The 24,419-nt window shown below is 46.5% G+C and overlaps 1 protein-coding gene across 2 annotated transcripts in view; it reads left to right on the top strand.

Annotated features, from left to right (window-relative positions):
- The window catches only part of vac14 (vac14 homolog (S. cerevisiae)), a 406,574-nt gene that overhangs the window by 206,170 nt on the left and 175,985 nt on the right, over positions 1–24,419 (top strand). For both annotated transcript variants that reach the window (XM_070897766.1, XM_070897765.1), the window contains exon 15: positions 8,658–8,790. In XM_070897766.1, the coding sequence (XP_070753867.1) occupies positions 8,658–8,790 (133 nt within the window). The remainder of the gene's footprint in view (positions 1–8,657; positions 8,791–24,419) is intronic.

Here is a 24,419-nt window from a genome sequence, read left to right as displayed (position 1 = left end):
GAAAATGATTGGAACGGAATCAGGAAGCACTTCACCCACAGGGCAGCAGAGATCAGGAATTCCTTTCCCGAAAAGACTTTATGCTGGTTCAGTTGGAGTTTTTTGAAGAATGTGGGGTCAAAATTCTGTCCCGCTGTTTTTGAGGCGGTGTCACCGGCTGAGTGATTTCAACGCCAGGTTTGCCGCCCAAAGATGAGAGAGCAGCGCTAAAAGTGGCATTGCACACTCATTCTCGGGCGTCCACGGAGCGGCAGAGCACGCAGCGGTACGTCTTGGTGCCACCCCCACCACCCAACTAAGTTTAGCGTGAGCCGAGGAACCACTTTGCCGCTCGTTAGCCGCCCCTCTCCGGCCGGCAGTAGCGGGTGGCGTTAGAAACGGAATTTCAACCGCTGTGTTTTTTTCCACTGAGTGACTGAGGGAGCCTTGTTGCTTCAGGACTTTTCTGTGCTGTGTATGTACAATGGCATTAAACATAGGGATTTCAAGACAAAAAAAAGATCACAGTCCATTTAGCTTGCCTTCTAACATTGCCTTGTACTCAGTAGCATTCTGCCTAATTAAATTCGTATTCTTTATACAAATAGATGCTGTGTAGTAACTTCTAGCCTGGACATGTCAGGTGTGTGAAACTCTCAGGTCAGAATGGACTGAAGGAGCAGAGGGAATCACCCTTCAAATCAGTGATGGTGTTTACTGCACTTGCGTTAATTGTTGAGCCAGGTCACGTGACTGAGGGTGCCGCCTCTAATCAGCGCACTGCCAATCCCTGTGATGCCCACGCAGGAAGTCGCGAACGGTATTGTGCATGCCTGAAACATAGCCAACAGTCATTGCACTCGCCCTGCAACTCAGCTCAGTGTGGTGATTATAGATAACCTTTTCAATCTTGGCTTTACGTTGAGTGATGTGGTCCACACTGTTCAGGACAGATCTCTGCATATTTTTTCTCCTGATCTTGCTTTACTTGGGGGGCCATTTCCCTTTCCATCATTCCACTCTGCATAACTATTTTAAGATGCAGAAGAGAAATCAAATCGGCATCGCAAGTGTTGGCAATAATTATTTAAAGGTGTAATTTTAATTATGGTTAAAAAGCAAGATGTCTTCTCGTCTTAAGAGCAACATTTCAAACCTGGGCGGGTGGGAAATGAACCTGTAGTAGGAAAACAATCTGCATTCCACATCCCCATTTGGAATTTCTTGCTCTTTTCCACCCTCCCTCGCCCCCAAAGGCGGTAATCGTGGGAACTATTCGCAACCTAGATGTCATATTGGACCCTGAAATAAGTTTCCAGCCACATATCAGCGGCATAACTAAATCCGCCTTTTTCTACCTCTGTAACATTGCTCGCCTCCGCCCCTGCCCCTGCCTCAGCTCTTCTGCTGAAACCTTCATTCATCCCTAGACTTGACTACTCCAACTCACTCCTGGCCTGCCTTCCACATTCCACACAATGTAAACTTGAAGTCATCCAAAACTCAGCAGCCCGTGTACTAACCCGCACCAAGTCACGATCACCCATCATCCCTGTGCTTTCTGACCTACATTGGCTCCCAGTTAAGCAACACCCTCAATTTCAAAATTCTCATCCTTGTTTACAAATCATTCCATAGCCTCGCCCCTCCCTATCTCTGTAATCTCCTCCAGCGCCTCAATCCCACAAGATGTCTGCGCTCTTCTAATTCTGGCCTCTTGAACATCCCTGATTATAATCGCTCAACCATTGGCGGCCGTACCTTCAGCTGCCTGGGCCCCAAGTTCTGGAACTCCCTCCCTAAACCTCTCCGCCTCTCTACCTCTCTTTCCTCCTTTTAGGATGCTCGCTAAAACCTACCTCTTTAAACAAGCTTTTGAACATCTGCCTTAATTTCTTCTGTGGCTCGGTGTCAAATTTATCCGTTTGTCTGTAACACTGTTGTGAAGCGCCTTGGGACGTTTTACTACGTTAAAGGTGCTATTTAAATAAAAATTATTATGATGACGGTCACATGGTGCCAGCCATCTTCTGTTACCTCATAACACAATGAGGGTGGCAATTGTGTTATGAGGAAGAATTTCTTCTCTCTGAGGGTCATGAATATTTGGAATTCTCTGCCCCAGAGAGCTGTGGAGGCTGGGTTATTGAATATATTTAAGTTGAAGATAGACAGATTTTTGAGCGATAAGGGAGTCAAGGCTTATGGGGAGCGGCAGAGACGTGGAGTTGAGGCCAAGATCAGATCAGCTATGATCTTATTGAATGGCGGAGCAGACTCGAGGGGACAAATGGCCTACTCCTGCTCCTATTTCTTATGTCTTATGTAGATCAGGAGTGGGACCAGACCATGGGGGTCATCACAGCCAAGCCTGAAGGTATCTTCACCTGACTTCCAGCGGTTCATGAAGCTGGCCACCACCACCAACTCGGGGTACCGAGACACAGGAAATAAATGGGGCCTTGCCAACGATGCCCGCATCCCAAGAATTGGAAAAAAAAACTTTGCGGGCAATGAGGAGCAGTATGCTAGATGCTTACTCCCACTCCCTCCATTACTCCCCAAGCGTGTAAGGTTGCTGAGGTCGATTGTGCCGCTCTCCTGACTGAGGTGGTTAGAAACCAGGAGTTAATGCTGGTCTCTCTGGTTGTTGGACATGGTTTTACCACGAGGTAGCATATTTGAAACTCTGGAACATTTTTCAGTTTGAAGCCTAGGAAAATAAGTGTGCATGTGTAGATCTTGGTTGGTTTACAGTGGCTGCCATCACCGAGGACCTGAGGGTGGCAGCCCGCACCCTGGCCTGTGTCGCCGATGTCCTGGGTTGCATGGCCGGAGGGCAGGGGGGGGCTCCGCAGTGGGCCGGCTGCCAATCAGGCATGGACTTACGCCTTCCGACTGCTGGAAAACGGGGATGTGGCTCTCGGAGTGGCCAGGCTGACAGAGGAGCGGGGAAAATGGCTGAACAGGTGAGGACGGAGCTTCCTTCTGGTTGAACGAATTACTGGATAACTGATGCCATGGTTTTGTTGAGCTAGAGCTGATGTTACTGCTGTCTCTTTTACCAAGAAAGCCCCAATGCTTCAGCGCACCGTACATAGCCAGTCCCAGAAGATAGGACTGAGGGCATCGGGTTTGGGCAGGATTAGTCGCCGTTGTGATGCCCCTAGAGTTGAATAGTCTGCTAATATAAATGTTTACATAAAATGTACAGTACAGAAACAGGCCCAACTGGTCAATACCGGTGTTTACGCTCCACATGAGCCTCCTCTCACCTTCATCTCACCCTATCAACACATCCTGTGAAGTTTAGACTCTCACAGGAATGTTGGTGCCTGTGGGATAGGACCTCTGCTCGAAGCTCATTATGCGGCGAACTCCTCCGCTACAAAAACAAATACACTCTCGAACAATCGTGGCCCAGGCCCATTGAAACTTCCCCACCTACAGGGAACAGAGACTGAAGTAGAGTGGAGGCTGGATTTTAGTTTTGAGTCTCAGGAGTGAGAGCTATCAGATCAAAAAGAAAAGAAAGACTTACATTTATATAGCGCCTTTCACAACCACTGGCCGACTAAAGCGCTTATGTGTGAGTGTGTAGGGGGTGTGTGTGTGTATACAGACTCTGGTTCGGCTGTGATGCCTGCTGTCCGGGCTCTCTCATAAAAGCTGGCTTCTTGTGTGAGATACCCGTGGATTGCCACTGCCCGCGGAACTACCAAGGAAAGGGGGACATTGAGTGGAGGAGTAAGAATATTTTCATAAGCAATTGTGCTGCTTTCAACTCCAGTGTAGACTGGCAGCGAAGAGCTAAACCAGTGTGTGGGCAAATATTAAACTACTCCTGGGGCTCCCTGCCCTTATTTCCAACAGATTGTCAGGCTACACTGAGGATATCAGTAGTGTTCTACATAAGAAAATGTTACTGCTTTATTAGTTTGCAGCAACAAAACAGAAAAAGGTATTTAATATAGAATTCTGGAGATACTATACATGGGCTTCAGCGGGATAGAAATCTGAGGGCCTCACAAACCCCCATTTGTAATCCCGAGGACGAAACCTTGAAGCAGGTTATGGAGCAGGTTGTCTCGTGGGCTGCCCCGACCTCTGTGAATATCATCGCAGGTCGGGGCTATAAATAGAGCTGGAGCACCGGGCCCTGGGACATCGTGGGTGAAGGTGCGGCGAATGAGGGTACGGGGCCCAGAAGAGCCCAGGGGCAGCACGGGCCAGCCCACACTGCAATGTCCGTACAGCAGAGCAGGTCTCCAGTTGTCCTGATTAACCCTTGCCACTGGACCAAGACCTAGCTCTGTCAAGCCTGTGTGGTGGCTGGTGTGCAACGGTCACCACACATTAAAAAAAAATCCACACACAGGCATCTTCCACCCTTTAGTTGGAGTTCAGGACTGAAACATCGGGTCCTTCATTGAAACATCTGTGAACTCTTGTGGAAGCAAGTCATCCTCATTCGAGGGACCGCCTATGATGGTTATGGAATAACGCAAACACTTAAAATGTAATGCAAGAGAATGGGAAAGTCAGGTGTATCTCTGCTGGCAGTACCCATTTGTAATGAGACATCAATCTGAAGAGTGGTTGTCCATGATGTATCACTGGTATCCATCTCGTGATGAATATCCCCACAGTAACCGTGCTGCTGAAGGAAAGGCAAAATAACAGTTGGGAGGGGGATCCAGAGGGCCATCAACTTAGTATTGAGATGTTGCTGTGGAGTTATTCAGTAGTTAGTTATCTCAGTGTTGTCCATGATCACTAACGTTGACCACCCCCTCCCCCGCCAGTATCTTCAGTCCTCTTCCATTTAAATTTGGCATATACCATTCTGTGGAATGGGGAAAAGGGACTTCATAACTCCGGTTCAATTTATGATTCAACTGTGCCATCCAAAGAGGTGACCTACAGAGGTAGATCTTCTGAGGTCCTGTCAGTGCCAGCTCTCATTGACGCTGGGTTCCACGAGGATCTTCCGATGCCTTAAGGCGGTTGCCAGACCCTTTTCTTGAATCTCTCTTCCCCCATTTGCCCTTCCTGTCACTCAATGCAAGCTTGGTGTCACCTGATCATTACTGCTCGACCTGCCTCGTCTTTCTCACTCTTTGCAGCCTTGGTGCCTTGCACTATGGGCCATGGGTCTTCACTGAGGCTTCTTGATAACTGAAAGCTGCTCTGAGTCGAGAAATCTGCTTGTGCCACCTAGTGGCCCATTATAGAAGCACCGACCTGCGAGAGACCATCAGCGGCAGGTCAGGGCCATAAAATGAGCGGCCATGAGTAGTGTGGAGGCAGGCCACTACAGGGTACAGCGCGAGCTGGTGCAGGAGGGCGACGACAGCAAAGATTGACGTCATCAAGGTCCAGGTCGGTGATTGGAGCGTGGGCAGATACAGCAGGAGTGGCGAGGTCGGGGTGAAGGAGCGGTGAGAGATTGTAGAGGGACGTGATTGGGGCCCAGGGGAGGCGCGAGTTTGGGGCCCAGGGGCAGCACAGGCCAACCCACACTGCGATATATGTGCGCACTAGGTCCGTGCAGCAGAGCTGGTCTCCAGTCATCTTGGTTAATCCTTGCCACTGGACCAAGACCTAGCTCTGTTGAAACACCTGTGAACTCATCCTCTTTTTGGCGTGGAAGCTAGTCATCCTCGTTTCGAGAGACTGCATGTGATGATGATAGAGTGACAATGGCAGAAGCCAGCAACTGGTTGTAAGCAACTATGGAGCATGCAGTGAGGAAAATAAAGGAAAGCACAGAGGAAATAGTTCTAGATCACAAAACTGCATCTCGGGATGAATATCTCCATAGTAACAGTGATTCTGTGCAATTATTAGTTTGTTTTGCAGTATATAATAAACATAGCTTTTTTCTTTAAAGTAGGTTGCTCTAAACTTTCTATTTGGTCAATTGTACCAGCAAATGTGACTTTCCACAGCCCAGCCCAGGAACTGAATCTTAGGGCATTCTGGTTGGAGGACTGAGTTCCCCTGTGGGTAGCACACTCGCCTCTGAGTCCCACTCCAGAGACTTGAGCACAAAATCTAAGCTAGCACTGAGGGAGCACAGCACTGTCGGAGGTGCCCTCTTTTGGATGAGACCAAAAACTGAGGTTTTGTCCATTTTACAACCGGAGTGACTCCTGCCAACAAACTGGAAGCTGCGTGGAAGCAATCTGCGCATAACTGTCGGCTCCCAAATTTGATAAATAATGTTCACAACAGTAGGTCTGCGTAAATGCCAACTCCAGCATTTTTTTTCCTTGTTGGAAATAATTTTATTATAAAGAAATGCAAATAAAATTTAAAATGTGCATCATTTTCCCATTAGCAATTTGAAATTTAAACACAACGTGGGTATCGCTGCCAAGGCCAGCATTTATTGCCCATCCCTAATTACCCTGGACAAGGTGGTGGTGAGCCACCGCCTTCAATCGCTGTAGTCCTTGTGGTGAAGATACTCCCACAGTGCTGTTAGAGAGGGAGTTCTTTGATCTGCAATGATTAAGGAACAGCGATATATTTCCAAGTTAGGATGGTGTGAGCTCAAAGTAAAGTGTGACCGTAGGGCTGTAGATGCTCAGTCGTTGAATACCCTCAAGGCTGAGATTGATAGTGTTATATATGTGGACTTGTATTTACTCTGTACAGCTACCAGAGGGTTCATCCCCCTGGAGTCCCAAGGGATCCCATAATCCCTTGGAAGCACAGGTATTTAAGGAGGCTTCACAGGTTGGAGAGGCACTATGGAGACCTGCAATAAAAGACTACGGTCACACTTTACTTTGAGCTCACAGTGTTCAGTCTGACTCTTTCTCCATACACAACAGAGAGATTTTTGGATCCTGAGGGAATCAAAGGATTATGGGGATTGAATGGGAAAGTGCAGTTGAGGTCAAAGGTCAGCCATGATCTTATTGAATGGCAGAGCAGGCTCGAAGGGCCCTATGAGCCTGCTCCTCCTAATTCTTGCATTGTTCTTAATTTTCAGCAGTGTGACATTCCCTATTTTTCGCATCTGTGGGGAAGAGTGCCAAATTAGAGGCTGTTTTATGGTTGGGGCCGGTGCCCATTGGGAATTGGATTCACCATCACATGATCTTAATCCCGTCAGTGGGCTGGATACAAGCCTGGTTTACAGAGGTCAAGGTGCAGTGTGCTGACCCTGTAAGCCACAGCATTTGTTTTTATGGGCCCAGGCATTACTGATTTGTCTGCACATCTTGCTTTGTAGACCGCTAGCAGTTAGCTCGCAACAAGTCTGTACTCCTGACTTCTGGCATGATGGGCCGCTGCTGCTTGAAAATGTGGGGCTGTGCCAGTCATTAATGGTATGAAATATTGAAGCGTAGAGAAGATGATTTCACCATGTTTACACAGCCCAAACCAAAACCAGATTGCTAATTATATGTATAGAGAGAGAACAGGATATTATACAGCCTGTAATAAAGTGTTCAGGGTACTGGGGGTAAGGAGACTGAATCCCATTGGATCTTAAGCCATTATGCACATAGTTGGCCCAGCAGGATTCTGTTTTACACTCATCACAACAACAGATGGCATTTTGTTTACAAGATTCTTGCAGCACATTAATGCTTGTACCTTTAATAAACCCCCCTCACACCGTAACTTGGGGAACTATAACCTCACAGTCTCGTACCAGTGTCGTTAGATTTGGCAGCCATAGCACTACGGGAAAAGTCACAGTTAGACCATTATGCTTCACTGTTGTGTGCTACTCCTGTGTCATTGGAATTCGTTGCCGCAGATTGTTCCTGCAAGTGATGGACTGATGTTTTGCCCTAATTGAGTTAGAGGATGGGTATCCTTATTTACAAGTTACGCCTCAAAATAATAGGATTCACAACATTTATGTCAGGTGTTCACACATTTATTAAGCATACAGTAACAATCATTATTAATAATTAAGCAGCAACACTTCGTGCCGATTTTAGCTGGAAAATTCCAAACACCTTACAGTTCCGAGCTCGGTGTACTTGGTTGCCCAAACCAACACCACTCTTAATCCTTTTTCACAACAGTTACCATTCACTGATTTCCTACCCTGTCCTTGCAGCCACAGATCTGCACTAACTCCCTAACTTGACTCTGACTTCCTAACTTTCCAGATCTATGATCTTTCTTGGCAGGTGCTTCTGCAGGTGCTGCTTCCTAACCAAGGGAGCTGTTCTGTGTCTGTGCAATAACACTATCAGCTAAACTCTCTGACTGAATTGTCTTCTAATTATGTTTTACTGTCGAAACTTACTATTGTTTTTCACTGCATTTTATAATTAATAAACTGAAGCAAGCCTGTCTTATGATTACACTTTTAATCTTCTAACCGACTCACTTAACAGGCAGAAGCTAAAAGTTAATATTACTAAAATATAAAGATTAAACCCTTTCCTTATGTTAGTGTTCGAAATGCTCTGACCAGACACGACTCAAATTGAAAGTCAGAACGGGAAGGCATTCTGTTGTGCCCGAAAAGGGGCAGAGCTTTTGCCTATTGCTTTGACCTGTCATCGACCTTGTCCCAAATCCCTGTAGCCAATCTCTGGGAAATCCTTCCCAGTCCCCTAAGAAATCAGGCAAGGGAATATGAGTGTTGCTGGAAAAGATCATGATTCAGTATGTCTGTCTTAATTTTTTTTGTGCTCTAGGGCCTCGAACATTGGAATGTTCCCCCTCGACTCCCACCATGAACTCCTATTTCTTCAAGTTTATGATCAACTTACTGAAGCAGTTCAACACCGAGAAGAGGCTACTGGAAATACGAGGGGCCTTCATCATCCGGTAGGGGCACAGTCTGTTCTGTATTCTCCTCTTATGTCGTGTTTAGCATTTCAATGCCCATTTTCCTTGGCATGAAAGCTGTCAGAAATTGTGAATTTTGAACACAAATAAAAACAAACCAACAAAGGATGACCAAAAAATTGATGATAAGGGACAAAATAGATGAGTAAACTAGCAAGAAATATAAGAGTGTAAGAGCGTCTACAAGTATGTAAAAAGAGTAGCAAAAGTAAGCGTTGGTCCCTTAGAGGCTGAGACAGGTGAAATTGTGATGGGGAATAAGGTAATGGCAGAGAATTTAAACAAATATTTTGTAACTCTCTTCACAGTAGAAGGCACATAAAACACCCAAAATAGCGGGGAACCAAGGAGCTAATAAGAGTTGAGGAATTAATATCAGTCGAGAAAAAGTACCTGACTGACTAATGGGACTAAAAGCCAACAAATCCCCTGGACCTGATGGCCTACGTTCTGGGGTTCTAAAGGAGGTGGTTGCAGCGATAGTGGATGCGTTGGTTGTGATCTTTCAAAATTCACTCGATTCTAGAACGGTTCCAGTGGATTGGATGTAACCCCGCTATTCAGGAGCAGCGGCAAGAGAAAACTGAGCTACAGGTCAGTTAGCCTGGCATCAGTCATTGAGGAAATGCTGGAATCCATTATTAAGGAAGTGGTAACAGGGCACTTTGAAAGTCATAATATGATAAGGCAGAGTCAACAGGATTTTATGAAAGGGAAATCGTGTTCAACAAATGTAAGTTTTTTTGAGGATGTAACTAACAGGATAGATAAAGGGAAACCAGTGGATGTAGTATATTTGGATTTCCAAAAGGCAATTAATAAGGTGCCTCGTAAAAAGTTGCTACCCAAGATAATAGCTCATGGGGTTGGAGATAATATATTAGCATGGATAGAGGATTGGTTAACCGACAGGTTGGCAGGCTGTAACTAGATCAGTGCTTGGGCCTTAGCTATTTACAATCTATATTGACTTAGATGAAGGGACTGAGTGTAATGTATCCAAGTTTGCAGATGATACAAAGCTAGGTGGGAAAGTAAGCTGAGAGGAGGACGCAAAGAGTCTGCAAAGGGATATAGACAGGTTAAGTGAGTGGACAATAAGGTGGCAGATGGAGTATAATGTGGGGAAATGTGAGGTTATTCACTTTGGTAGGAAGAATAGAAAAGCAGAATATTTTTTAAATGGTAAAACTATTCAGTGTTGATGTTGAGAGATTTGGGTATCTTAGTGTAGGAAACACAGAGTTAGCATGCAGTTACAGCAAGCAATTAGGAAGGCAAATGGCGTGTTGCCCTTTATTGCAAGAGGATTGGAGTACAAGAGTGAGGAAGTCTTACTACAATTCTATAGGGCTTTGGTGAGACCACACCAGGTGTACTGTGCACAGTTTTGGTCTCCTTATCTGAGAAAGGACATGCCTTAGAAACGGTGCAACGAAGATTCACTCGATTAATCCCTGGGATGAGAGGATTGTCCAATGAGGAGATATTGAGCAGACTGGGCCTATATGCTCTGGAGTTTAGAAGAATGAAAGGTGATCTCATTGAAACATAAGATTCTATGGGGAATTGACAGGGTAGATTCTGGGAGGCTGTTTCCCTTGGCCAGAGTGTCTAGAACTGGGGGCATTGTCTCAGGATAAGGGGTTAGCCATTTAAGACTGAAATGAGGAATTTCTTCACTCAGAGGGCTATGAACCATTGGAATTCTCTATCCAAAAGGATGCTGATTCGTTGAGTATATTCAAGGCTGAGATATAGATTTTTAAACTCTATTGGAATTGAGGGAGATGGGGATCAGGTGGGAAAGTGGAGTTGAGGTCGACGATCAGCCATGATCATACTGAATGGCAGAGCAGTCTGAAGGAGCAATATGGCCGACTCATGCTCCTATTTCTTATGTTCTTTTGCTGTCCCACACATTCTATTCTAACTGGCCTTAAATAGTTTAACTGTCACCATTCCAGTGTGTGTTATTGAAAATATCTTGTACATTTATTAAGGTGAGAGATGTTGGTCTTGGGGAAGGGAACACTTTCCCATCCCCATCCCTGCTCTGCATCAAGCACTCTCGCATGAAGTATAGCAGAACTTGGTGGAGTGTAAAGCTCCCTCTACTCTGCCACAAAGAAGTCTCAGTTCTGATGTGTTTTTTGTTAAAAAGAAAAGGATGAGAGCTGTTAAAAGTATAGAAAGAAAGAAATTACATTTATATCGAACATTTCATGACCCTGGAACATTCCAAAGCGCATCTCAACAAATGTAATCCTTTTTTGAAGTGCAATCAGTTGTAATGTAGGAAACTCGGTAGCCAATTTACACACAGCAAGCTCCCACAAATAGAAATGAGATAAACTCCCGAGAATCTGTTAATTTTGCTGATTGATGGAAAGTGCCATGGAATCTTTTATTTCCATCTGAAAAGGCAAGCAAGGCCTTGGTTAAAGTCTCGTCCAAAAGACAACACCCCCGACAGTGCAAGGCTTCCTCAGTACATCGCTGAGAGCATGCAGAAATCCAAGCGCAGGCAGCGGAACGAGCGTGCGGCAAATTTGTCCCACCCACCCTTACATTCAACGACTATCTGTTTCACCTGTGACAAGGATTGTGGTTCTCGTATTGGACTAATTTTAAGAGTGGAAGCAAATCTTGCTCGATTCCGAGGGACTGCCTATGATGATGATGACAGGACTAAAACCTATATTATGTGCTCTCGAGTAGAACTTAAACCTGTGACCTTCTGACTCCGAGGCGAGAGTGCGACCACTCAGCCATGGTTGAGACCCTTTGAAATGTATCCAGGTGTTTTGCTGTGGATCACGTGTGAGGGTTCACTGAGTATTTCTGGTGATCTAACTATTGGGCTTTAGTAGTTCAGCTTATTTTTAGAAAGATGGGCATTTGCCATTTGTCATGGACCACTGTAGTCCGTAGACTCAACGATGAATTTGTTTTTAGATGTAATCCATTGCATGAAACTGGCAACCATGGTCCATTGAGATAGCTGGTGTGTGATGTGAAGCCTCACTGCTGCAGTGGGCAGGGTCACCTTCTGAGATTGGTGTTGAGAGTTGAGGTTGGGTAGTGTAAAGGGAGCTTTCCTGTGTGTTTGACCTATGCTACACCTGACCCAAGAGTACTTAATGCTAACACTTAATGCTGGTACATCAGAAGGGAAAATGTTCAGACATCCCTCAGTCAGAGTCACTGAGCACAGACATGCATCAATTAAAGCAATCTAATTCGTGCAGGCATAGAGCAAGTGTTCTGTTGCTTATCTGTTCAACCACCAACAGCCTGTTTCTGCTTTTACTGTTGGTTAGTCTCGAACGGGCAGCGTGTTCCTTGTGCATTCAGCCACCTCCAACGCTGAAAGCTTTTTCTTTAAAACAACAACCTTTTGTTGGGTCACTGAATTTACAGCCTCATTCTCCCCGTGTCTAAATCAACTGATTTGCTAATTTGTGCAGTTTTCATTTATCTTGCATTTTATCTGATATTGTACAGAACATTGTTTAAAGTAGTGTCTAATTCTGCTATAAGATTGATTTAAAAAAAAAAAATTATTACACAAAAACATAAATGGGAGCAGGAGTAGGCCATTTGGCCCCTCAAGCCTGCTCTGCCATTTAATAAGATCATGGCTGATCTGATCTTGGGCTCAGCTCCACTTCCCTGCCCGCTATTATTCCAGTTCTGTGCAGAAGTGGGCAATTCCTTACCTGTATGTTCTTCACACGTTTTGTGCGGGTCTAGTTATCAGTAACAGTATTGAGCAGCGGGTGTTAGTACTTCCGTTAGTAAAAGGTCAGCCTGAGAGTATCAAAGAAATCAGACCAATAGCAGCCCACAGAATCATTAACCGAACAATGGGCGATAACTGGTGATCACAGTGTCCCTTTAGGGATTGTATGGTCTGAAAAATAAATCAAAGTCCGTAACCCTCTTGGTCTTAGCTTGAAAATTATAGAGAACTCTGACCTGGCAAATTCCTGTGGGATTTCACTTTTCCACGTTGTCCAAGTTTGAAGCAGGTCTGATCCTGGAAATTCTTCCCAGTAGGATTTGGGAATCAAGAGTTCCCAACACTGTATCTGTTGTTGGTTCGAAGCACATCATGGACGTGTAGAGCACAAGTCAGAAGCAGAATAAAGTTCCGCCTCGGCCAAAGAATGTTCTTCATCCCAGTCCTGGGAATACACCCCCCCCCCACCCCTTACACTTGAACATGGGTGATTAATGTTGGCACTGGGCGTATCAGAAGGAAAAACGGTTTCATTCTTCAGAACTGACATCCCACATGATGACCACAGACCTTTATCAGAAAGGGTTGGGGTGGGGGGGGGCGAAGGGAAGACATTTTTCATATCAGTTTGGGATGGAGTGGATGCCAGGTCCCAGAGGTGAAAGAACAGTCTTACCAACCCATTGATGACTCAGTCCCCAACTACATCGGACTGTTGGATTATACAAAACAGTTCAAATAAAACATGTTGTTGGGGCCTATAGGGTTGGGTGCATAATCCGTTGAAGTTGCTATTGTGCATTTGGTGGCAGGGGGATTTGATTGAAGGATAATTTATCCCTTAATGGTGCTCCATTCTAGGCCGACCTCTATTGGGAAGGCAAGGACCACAATGCTCCTCTCCTTCCCCATTTGCCATCACACACATTCTCAGCAGGTGACATTTCTAAAGGAACAAAACCATTAAGAGGAGTAGAATCTGATATTTTTTTTGTCAGCTGCAGAAAATTATCTACATGTTTGAGAAATGTGCCTAAAGGTAGTTTCCATTCGCCCGATAGGGTGGTGATTTTACACAGCACCCCATGAATTTCTACACATGTACTAAGGGATTTCTCCCCCCTGCACCCCCCCAAGTGTTGGAATTTTGCATAAAAGAAAAAGCTGGCATTGATATTGAGACTTGCAAACCTCCGGATGTTCCAAAGTGCTTCACGACCATAAGAAACGAGAGGCAGTGAAAACCCAGCATTGGAGTGGATCTGAGCAATAACCAGTCACTTGTTTTACTACTGTCTCTCCCTGTACACCCAGTCCAGCTACCTTAACCTAGAGAACATAGAGACAGGTTTTAGAGATCTCTTGCCCCCGTGCAAGGGCCAGTCCAGGAGCTTCAGGTTTCAAGAAAGAAAAACATGCACTTATATAGTGTCTTGCATGACCTCACGATGTACCAAAGCACTGTAGAGCCAATGAAATACTTTTGCGGTGTAGTCACTGTTGTAATGTAGGAAAACATGGCAGCCAACTTGTATACAGCAAGCTCCCACAAACAGCAATGTGATGATCTTTTTCTGATGTTGGTTGAGGGTTAACTATTGGTCAGCACACCTGCTATTCTTCACAGTGGCGCTGTGGCATCTTTTGCGTCCACCTAAGAGGGCAGAAAGGGCCTCCATTTACCGTCTCATCCAAAAGACGGCCCCTCCGACAGTGCTCGGTACTGCACTGGGTGTGCCAGCCTAGATTGTGTACTCGAGTCTCTGCTTTCCAGCACAGGGGAGCTTCCTGCTGTTTGTCCCGCCAGCACCACCTTAACCAGTTAGCTGTTGGCTTGCAGTGTTATGTGGAATGGAGTGGGTGGGATCCCAGCCCCCAGTGACAGGTACAGGTGCAGCGTTGAAAATCCGGAGTTCCGGAATCCAGACTCCGGACCGATCGGTAGCAGGCTCGTCCGAAATCCGTAAAATGTTCCGGAATCCGGACCTGCTGATCTCGGGGCCCCGCCGCTGCCCGACTTAGGGCCTCGCCTCACTGCCACTCGCCTTGCCACCCTCGCCTCGCCCCACTCGCGAGCCGGCCTGGACACCGCCTCCGCGGCAGGGCCGGCCAACAATCCCATCAACGGGGCCGGCGGCCTGGACAGCTCCCCCCCCCTACTTTTGACGTTCCAAAATCCGGAAATACCCGAACCTGAGCTCGATGTTTCCGGATTCGTGATGTCAGAAAGACGATCGAAATCCGGACCAGCCTCGGTCCCGAGGGTTCCGGATTCTCGACGCTGCACCTGTACCATCCATGAGCCAGATTGTCAAGCCAGTGATCAGAGGCCTGCAGTACTCCAGACCCATCATCATCAGCTGTATCACCGTGGCCCCAACTGGACCTGAAAGAGCACCAGCTTTATCCCCCTTCCCAAAGCGCATATGCAACATCTCATCGACCGTTACTTCTCTCCCAATTTAAAACTGGTCAGTTCACCCTGATGGGAAGCATTTGGCTCCTTCCCTCAAATTCCTCACTCACAACTTGTTCCCACACAATGTTTCTGAAATACAGTCTTACCCTGGTGCATCGCCTGTCTTGCAAGCATTCGTGGTATTTACAACACTCGGGGAACCTATTGTGCAACCTGTTTCTAATTAGCTTCAGCAAATGTACATTCTGTTTTCGTGCTTAGAGTATACTTACTTTAGACACAGACTGCGACATAAGGGATTAATGGGCAAAGTCTTTCTTTTCATCGTCCTAATTTGCATATGGAAATGAAGTCCCATGGGCAAGGTTCCCATTAGCATGGGCCAGGTATTGATCAAGATTTGGATTGCAGTTTTTGTTATTGGTGAAGCTCTGACAGTTAACTTCAATACATAAGACAAAGTGGAGAGAAAAATCTGAATCCATAGATACATTCACATTTTGAATGGTTTCCTAAGAAACGGTCCGCCGATTCCCATAATATGTCTTCATTGTCTCCTCACACTTCACAATCTTGATGAGTCAGCGGGATGTCCAGGGTTTGAGCGCTGAGCCTTCAAAGCTGCTGATTGCACTTTTGGCTGTGAAAGATGACAGCGATTAATGTCCCCACAGCTCGAATAACCGAGCACTGGCTGTCTGACCAGATGGTGGGGTGTTGCCGATTTTTTTAACATAGTGGAGTCCCCTACATTTTTTTTTAAATATCTGCCAAGATGTCTTGTGCTTATCAGGAGTTCTGTATGCTCTGATTGATAAACCCAGTTTGCAAGGGTAGCCTGTTTCTCCATTAGCAGTCTAACTTCAATAAACAAAATCTAACCATGTCCCAGGATGGAGCCCAAGCTGTGTGGAGTTAGCTAATCTCAGTTATGGCTACGGCTGTGGTGGTAAGATACGCCTTAGAGCCCCAGCGTTTGGAAGGGACAAAATCCTTCCTGTTTCTGATTTTTGTCCACTGACTCCTGCTGGAAAGTGTGCTGGCGTGGACATCAGGTGAAGGTGATATTGCGCTTGGCTGTAAAGGCTGCTGAGGTTGAATAGCCTGCTGACATTCATTGTCTGGGCTCGGACAGGAGGAATAGCCACTTGACTGAAGCACCGGAGGGCACCCTGATTCGATTTTGTTTTCTTTCATTCGTACTCGCCTCGGCGAGTCGACAAACAGCTCCCAAACCACCACCATCATCATCATCATAGGCAGTTCCTCGAAACGAGGATGACTTGCTTCCACACCAAAAAGGGATGAGTTCACAGGTGTTTCGAATGAAGGACCCGAACTACATCCTGAAGGGTGGAAGATGCCTGTGCGTGGATTTTTTTAACGTGTAGTGGCCGTTGCACGCCAGCCACCACACGGGCTTGACATTGGCAAGAGTTAACCAGGACGACTGGAGACCTGCTCTGCTGCACGAACCTAGTGCGCACACATATCGCAGTGTGGGCTGGCCCGCGCTGCTCCTGGGCCCCTGACCCCGATCACATCCCTCTACATTCTCTCGTCGCTCCTTCGCCCCAACCTCACTGCTCCTGCTGTATCTGCCCACGCTCCATTCAGAGACCAGGACCTTGATGACGTCACTCTTCGCTGCTGTCTCCCTCCTGCTCCAGCTCGCACTGCTCTTTTTATGGCCCCGACCTGCCGCTGGTGTTCTCACACAGGTCAGGGCCTCCTGGGGTGCTCAACTCTGCTCCTTTTATGGCCCCGACCTTAAAAAAAAAAACAGCTGATCACACAAGACCTATCCTCAGCCCAATGCTTACTGACATCATCAACATCTCCATCCCCGTAGGCCATGTTGCCCTCGCCCTCCCCCAGCACTCAAGACTGCGGTCATCATTCCCTGCCTACCCCTCCCCGCCCGGTGCCAAGCCCTCCCATCACTCCTCGGGATGTTCAATCCGACTTTACCCTGTGCACAGCATCGAGATTGTGCTGATTGAATTCACCGACGATATCCTTTGTGACTGCGTCCACAGTACACTATCCCTCCTTGTCCTCCCCATAGCATTTGACACAGTTCATTGCTCCACCCCACTCCACTGTGTCCCCCTCAGTGGAACTGCCCTAGCTTGGTTCCACTCCTACCTTTTCCAAGCAGTCCAGCATATTTTCTGTAATATCTTCCCATCCTTTCTCCCACATAGTCGTTCAGTGTGTCCAAAGACTTGTAACATTGGCCCTCTTGTTCTTGTCTACATATTGCCCCTCAATGTAGGCTTGGGGTCAGCTTTTGTCTGCATCCAACCGCAGCTCTCGCCACCACTCCACTTCTTCATTGAAGCACTGACCACACTCGATCAGCTCCGCTGGGCGGGCCACATAGTTTGCATGCCAGAGATGAGCCTCCCAAAGCAAGCGCTCTACTCAGAACTCTTTCATGGCAAACAAGCCAAAGGTAGGCAGAGGAAATGTTACAAGTACACCCTCATAGCATCCCCGATAAAGTGCAACATCCCCACTGACATCTGGCCAAAGACCGCCTTAAATGGAGGAAGTGCATCCGGGAGGGCACTGAGCACCTCTAGTCTCATCACCAAGAGCATGCAGACACCAAGCGCAAGCCGTGGAAAGAGCGTGCGGCAAACAAGTCCCACCCTCACTTTCCTTCAACGACTGTCTGTCCAAGGGAGTGCCGATGATGATGATGATCTTCATTACTGACCTGTTTGACTGCTTAGCTGACATCAGTTCTTGGATGAGCAAGAACTACTTTCAGCTCAGTGTTGATAAGACCCAAGCCAAGCTTAGCTCCTACCTATCCTCCTCATCCCCCCCACGTCACCAACTCCATCCCCCATCCCCCCTCTCTCGCAATTTGCTCATCTGCTGGTGTGCAACATGGGAGCCCTGTTTGATTCTCAGCTGAGGTTCAATGCCCATATCCTGGCCACCACCAAAGCCCACTTATCCCCTCCTCTGCAACATTGACCACCTCCATCCCAACTACCATTGCAACCCTTCACCAACTGCTAGGGGTGGTGACTGACATAAAACGTAAGAAATAGGAGCAGGATTAGACTATTTGGCCCCTCGAGCCTGCTCCGCCATTCAATAAGATCATGGCAGATCTGATCTTGGCCTCAACTCCACTTCCTTGCCCGCTCCCCAGAACCCATGACTCCCTGGCAAGATCAAAGAGGTAGGTGATGTGTCTTTCGAAGGAGGGGAGAGATGTAGCAAGGTAGAGGGATTTAATAGTTCAGAGCTATCAGAACCGAGGGTGTGTAATTGATCTAGGGGTGGATGAGCTTGCCGATGTAGGGAGGGACTTAGCCATAGATGGAGTTGTAAATGGGGGCCTGGATTTTGAAGTCCGGGCATAAGAGATAGGAAACCAATAAATGTTGGTGAGGACATGGGTGCTGGAGCACAGGATTTACTGTGGGATAAGATGTCAGTGGGGTTTTGGATCAATTGCAATTGTTGGGAATCCAGCAAGATGATGCATGAGGAACATTCAGTCATACGTCCGTTAAGCATCTACTGGCTCTGACCTACTTTGTGCATCCTCCGACCTCCTTTGTGCCTCCTCCTCCCTACATAAACCCCTCTGCCTTGCCACCTCTCTTCTTCAAAAGCATCCTCAGCACCTCGATCTTTAATCTGGCCTTCAGTCACGACTCTTAACCCTTCTCCCACCATTGCTCAGTGTCAGGTTATTTTTGCCCCTTCCCCCTGAGACTCATTGTGGCATCATCTCATGTTCGAAGTGCTGTAGAGGTATAAGATGCTGAGCTCCGAGTCCAGTTAACGCAGCATTGATTAGCAGTGAATTTGGGGAGGCTTTCTGATCAGTATGGATCAGGTTTAAGATTATGTGGGATTGACTGTATAACTATATCCACTTGAACAGAAGTCTAGCTGGTCATTCTACCCGACGTAAACTAGAGGTGATCCAAAACTCGGCTGCCCGTGTCCTAACTCGCACCAAGTCCCGTTCAACCATCACCTCTGTGCTCGCTGACCTACATTGGCTTCCGATTAACCAACTCCTCTATTTCAAAATTCTTATCCTTATTTTCAAATTCCTCCATGGCCTCACCCCTCCCTATCTCTGTAATCTCCTTCAGCCTCACAACCCCCCTGAGATATCTGCGCTCTTCTAATTATGTCCCCCTGAGCACCCTGATTATAATCGCTCAACCATTGGTGGCCGTGCCTTCTGTTGCCTAGGCCCCAAGCTCTGGAACTCCCTGCCTAAACCTCCCCGCTTCTCTACATCTCTTTCCTCCAAGATTCTCCTTAAAACCTACCTCTTTGACCAAGCTTTTGACCACCTGCACTAATTTCTACTTATTCGGCTCGGTGTCAAATTTGTATCGCATAATATAATACTCCTGTGAAGCACCTTGAGACGTTTCACTACGTTAAAGGCGCTATATAAATACAAGTGGTTGTTGTCATTAAGCCCTGAATTGAAGCTCCATACCTGCTGGGCACTGTTGTCTGCCAGCTCCTTTGTGTAGCTGAGCACCCAAGTTTGATTGGTAGGTATTTTTTCCCAAGGGCATATCTCCAATGAAGCCTTTATTAGGCCTTCTCCTGATGTCTTTCTTCAAATGGATTCCCATGCGCTGTGCATCCCTGCTGTGAGTCGGAGATCACTCCCAGCATTGAGATTAATTATAGCTGTCAGTCATTGTCACACCTCACATAGCTTTTTGAAGCCTGCGTCACATCCAGACTTATTAAGTAGTTGATGCCTGATGTGGCATCCATGGAAATTGACTAAATTCTCATTCTAATGTGCATTAATAAACACGAGCAGTGTGCAAAGATAATCTGGGCATTAAAAAGCAAGGAAATTATATAATTACACACATTGTGGCGCCTTAATTCCAACACTCGTGAACTCCACTCCTGTGTGTGTTCCTGATTCGTTGTATGTTATTCGGGAACAGCTATATTTTGACGTGTTGCACAAAAAACTTGGTTGTTGACTAATTGGTTTTCCACTTTGTTGAGAAAACAGTTGTCTGTGGTGGGTTTGTTATCAGCAGAGGTCATCTTGCTAACGCAGCAGCGGTTTTAATCATCTCAAACATTCCTTGACAGTTGATCAAGATAGCGCCCTCTAACCACAGTGAAGGGTTTGAGGTGCCCGTTAAAAGCTTCTTGGCAAGTTGACACCAGCTTGGCCAAGTGTATACTTTAATTAAAGTGTCTCCTCAATAACTTGAGCTTTACGCTGTTATAAATAGAACGCTGAAAGGGTTTGTGAGATGTTTTTTCCTCTGACGCCAACGTGTATTCTCCAGCCCTGCCTGAGAAGGTGTCCAGACACTCTGACCCCATGGCTCATTCAGTCCCACTCTTAACAAGCTACCAAATGAAAGGCTTGCATTTATATTGCACTTTTCACGACCCCAGGATGTCCAAAAGCGCTTTACAGCCAATGAAGTATTTTGAAGTGCCGTCACTTTAGTAATGTAGGAAACGCAGCAGCCAATTGTGCAGGGAAGTGGAGCTGAGTCCATGATCGGATCAGCCATGATCATATTAAATGGCGGAGCAGGCTCGAGGGGCCGTATGGCCGACTCCTGCTTCTATTTCTTATGTTCTTAAACCTTTTGCCCCTGTCTGCAATTACTCTCACAATCTCACGCCATCTTGCCTCCTATTTCTGCCTGTTTTCCTTCTAACCTATTTGTGAAGCCCTTGAGGACATTTAAAGCCGATTATATAAATGCAAGTTGTACTGGGACGCAGTGCCAGAGAAATCCCCTTGTTAGTTATCCTCCATTGTCTGGCCCTCACTTTGATATGTAACCTACTGAAGACAAATAAAATCCACGTGAAACCTCAATTGACCATCATTTGAACCTGTCGATGTTTCCAAACGGGGCAGACAGTTCAGGCCATAAAAATGAAGCACATGCAGATGGTCTAGCGTGCTATATGCAACTTTCTGAATGAGCATTTATGCTGGTGCCACATTCCTTAGCATTCTTTGGAATGGAAGTCTCATTTTTTCTCGAACTGTGTCAGTGCTTTATGTTAACCACATATTGCATTAATAATATCTCAGGCAAAATTAACTTTACAGAAAGGATTAGAATTTGGCAGGAAAAAGTCTTTCTTCCTGCCATCCAATGAGAAGAATGAGCATGACTCTTTAATGAGGGTTTGTGGGGGGGCGTTAGCTTCAAGTTGAGGTCTTTCAAATTCTTGTTGAAAAAAATTTAAGTGAGATCTCCCATGAGGGCTCAGTTGGCAAAGGCCGGTCTGCAACTGAGCCATACAGAGCAAAAGCTCCAGATATAATCGCTGGTCTGTGCTCGGCTAGCTGGTCTCGGCTGGGACTGCCGTAGGGGTGTGGCTACCATTGGTCCTGGCGCTACAGGGTTACGGCAGGGAGAATTGTCTAGGGTTCCTGCCGCACTGACCCCTGCTGGAAGTATTTGTGTGTGTAGACATCAAGAAACAAAGACTTGCATTTATATAGAGCCTTTCACGACCACCCCGGACATCTCAAAGCGCTTTACGGCCAATGAAGTACTTTTGAAGTGTAGTCACTGTTGTAATGTGGGAAACGCGGCAGCCAACCTGCTCCCAGCAAGCTCCCACAAATAGCAATGTGATAATGACCAGATAATCTGTCTCTTTTTTTTGTTTTGTCGATTGAGAGATAAATATTGGCCAGGGCACCAAGGATAACTCCCCTGCTCTTGCTACAGTTATACAGGGTATTAGTGAGGCCACACCTGGAATACTGCGTGCAGTTTTGGTTTCCATACTTAAAAATGGATATACTTGATTTGGAGGCAGTTCAGAGAAGGTTCACTAGGTTGATTCCGGGGATGAGGGGGTTGAGTTATGAGGAAAGGTTGAGTAGGTTGGGTCTCTACTCATTAGAATTAAAAGAATGAGAGGATCTTATCGAAACATATAAGATTATGAGGGGGCTTGACAAGGTGGATGCAGAGAGGATGTTTCCACTGATAGGGGAGACAAGAACTAGGAGGCATAATCTTAGAATAAGGGGCTGCCCATTTAAAACTGAGATGAGGAGGAATTTCTTCTAAGGGTTGTAAATCTGTGGAATTCGCTGCTTCATTGAATAAATTTAAGACAGAGATATAGACAGTTTCTTAATCGATAAGGGAATAAGGGGTTATGGGGAACGGGCAGGGAAGTGGACCTGAGTCCATGATCGGATCAGCCATGATTGTATTAAATGGCGGCGCAGACGCGAGGGGCCAAATGGCCTACTCCTTCTCCTATTTCTTATGTTCTTCAAAATAGTGCCATAGGATCTTTTATGTCCACCTGAGAGCAGACAGGGCCTCGGTTTAACGTTTCATCTGAAAGATAGCAGCTCTCGCTCAGCACGGCACTGGAGTGTCAGCCTAGACTTTTTATGTGCACAAGTCCCTGGAGTGGGACTTGAACCCACAACCTTCCGACTCAGAAGTGAGTGTGCTACCCACTGAGCCGCAGCTGACACATTGGGTGAGGACAGGCTCGGGCTCAGCTCTGATTCCCTCCATGCCAACCCTCGCTGGTCTCCTGCATGAAGAATGGTTTTGTGGGTGAGGTTCTGTCAGGCGACTGGTGCCCGGGAAACTATTACCCCAGAAAAAGTCAGTCCCTTCAGGAGCGAAAGGCGGGGAAATTGACCCAGAATAAAATTATCGTGTAACTAAGTGGTGTATATCCAAGACCCTCCTCAGATCTCCTTCATTAGGTTCATCCTGAGAATGAACAAACTTAGAAATATTCGTGTGTCTGTAAAAACTGATGTTACCACAACAAAGTAGTTTGTTACATGCTGAAAGACATGGCTTATCTGGAGGTGGGCCAGCTACGTAAGATATCGTTGGAGACGGCAAGGTGCAACGCTAGCAAATCCCAGGCCGGATCCGAGATTAGTAAAACTTGTCCCACCCAAGTCATCATCATAGGCAGTCCCTCGGAATCGAGGAACTCTTGCTTCAACTCTTAAAATAAGTCCTTAGGTGGCTGAACAGTCCAATACGGGAGCCACAGTCCCTGTCACAAGTGGGACAGACAGTGGTTGAGGGAAAAGGTTGCTGGGACTTGTTTGCTGGGACTAGTTCGCCGCACGCTCTTTCCGCTGCCTGCGCTTGGTTTCTGCATGCTCTCAGCGACGAGACTCGAGGTGCTCAGCGCCCTCCCGGATGCACTTCCTCCACTTAGGGCGGTCTTTGGCCAGGAACTCCCAGGTGTCAGTGGGGATGTTGCACTTTATCAGGGAGGCTATGAGGGTGTCCTTGTAACGTTTCATTTGCCGTGAAGGAATTCCGAAAATGATACACTGGTCAAAGTGCCATCGCGGTATTGTTGAGCTCCCTTGAGAAGAAATGGGTAATGTATCTGGTTCGTACGGTTGAATGTGGCACTGACTTAGATGAATGGAAAATTCGTTTCCGTCCTGGGAATGTAATCTGTGTAGCATTATTGTGATGGTGTTCTGCAATTTTCACTTTTAAGGTCATAGGGAACTTTGAGGTTTAAATCTATGAAGTTGGAAAGTAGTGCACTAAATGCAGGCGTGCGAGGGCCAAGTATTTGGAACAAGGGCATGAAGGTGTTTTGTCTTCACCTAGTTAGGCAGCGTCCCTGTCAGACGTATTATACACTGGATGTTGGAAGGAGCTGGCTTGATGGACTGAACTTGTTCCCTATTTTCGGCCCTCGAATGCCTGCACTCGGTGCCCAAAGACCAATTCCCAATGTACATGATCCTTGGAATCTCCTGATGCATGTTGCTGACCAGCGACTCCAGGCAGTGTCGATACTTGTGATAGCCAAACCCAGCTCGCCAATCGGCACTTGTCTGAAATCTCTCATTTCTAGGAAATGTTTTGAGATGAGGCAGTGTTTCTGTGACTGGAAGGCTGTATCCAGTGGGGTTCCGCAGGGCTCAGTGCTGGGTCCCTTGCTTTTGTGGTATATATCAATGCCTTGGATTTGAATGTTGGGGTATAATTAAGAAGTTTGCAGATGACACTAAAATAGGCTGTGTGGTTGATAATGAAGAAAGCTGGGGACTGCAGGAAGATATCAATGTACTGGTCAGGTGGGCAGGACAGTGGCAAATGGAATTCAATCCGGAAAAGTGTGAGATAATGCATTTGGGGAGATTTAACAAGGCAAGGGAATACACATTAAATGGTAGGACATTGAAAAGTGTAGAGGAACAAAGGGACCTTGGAGTGCATGTCTACAGATCCCTGAAGGGTAGCAGGAAAGGTGGATAAGATGGTTAGGAAGGCATACGGAATTCTTGCCTTGAAAAGTTGAGGCATGGAATACAAGAGCAAGGAGGTTATGCTTGAACTGTATAAAACACTGGTTAGGCCACAGCTGGAGTACTGAGTGCAGTTCTGGTCACCACATTACAGGACAGATGTGATT

This window comes from Pristiophorus japonicus, chromosome 13, assembly GCF_044704955.1.
Source record: "Pristiophorus japonicus isolate sPriJap1 chromosome 13, sPriJap1.hap1, whole genome shotgun sequence".
Classification (NCBI taxonomy): Eukaryota; Metazoa; Chordata; class Chondrichthyes; family Pristiophoridae; genus Pristiophorus; species Pristiophorus japonicus.
The sequence above is the reverse complement of the archived record's forward strand: the minus strand, read 5'-3'. Positions and strand labels throughout refer to the sequence as shown.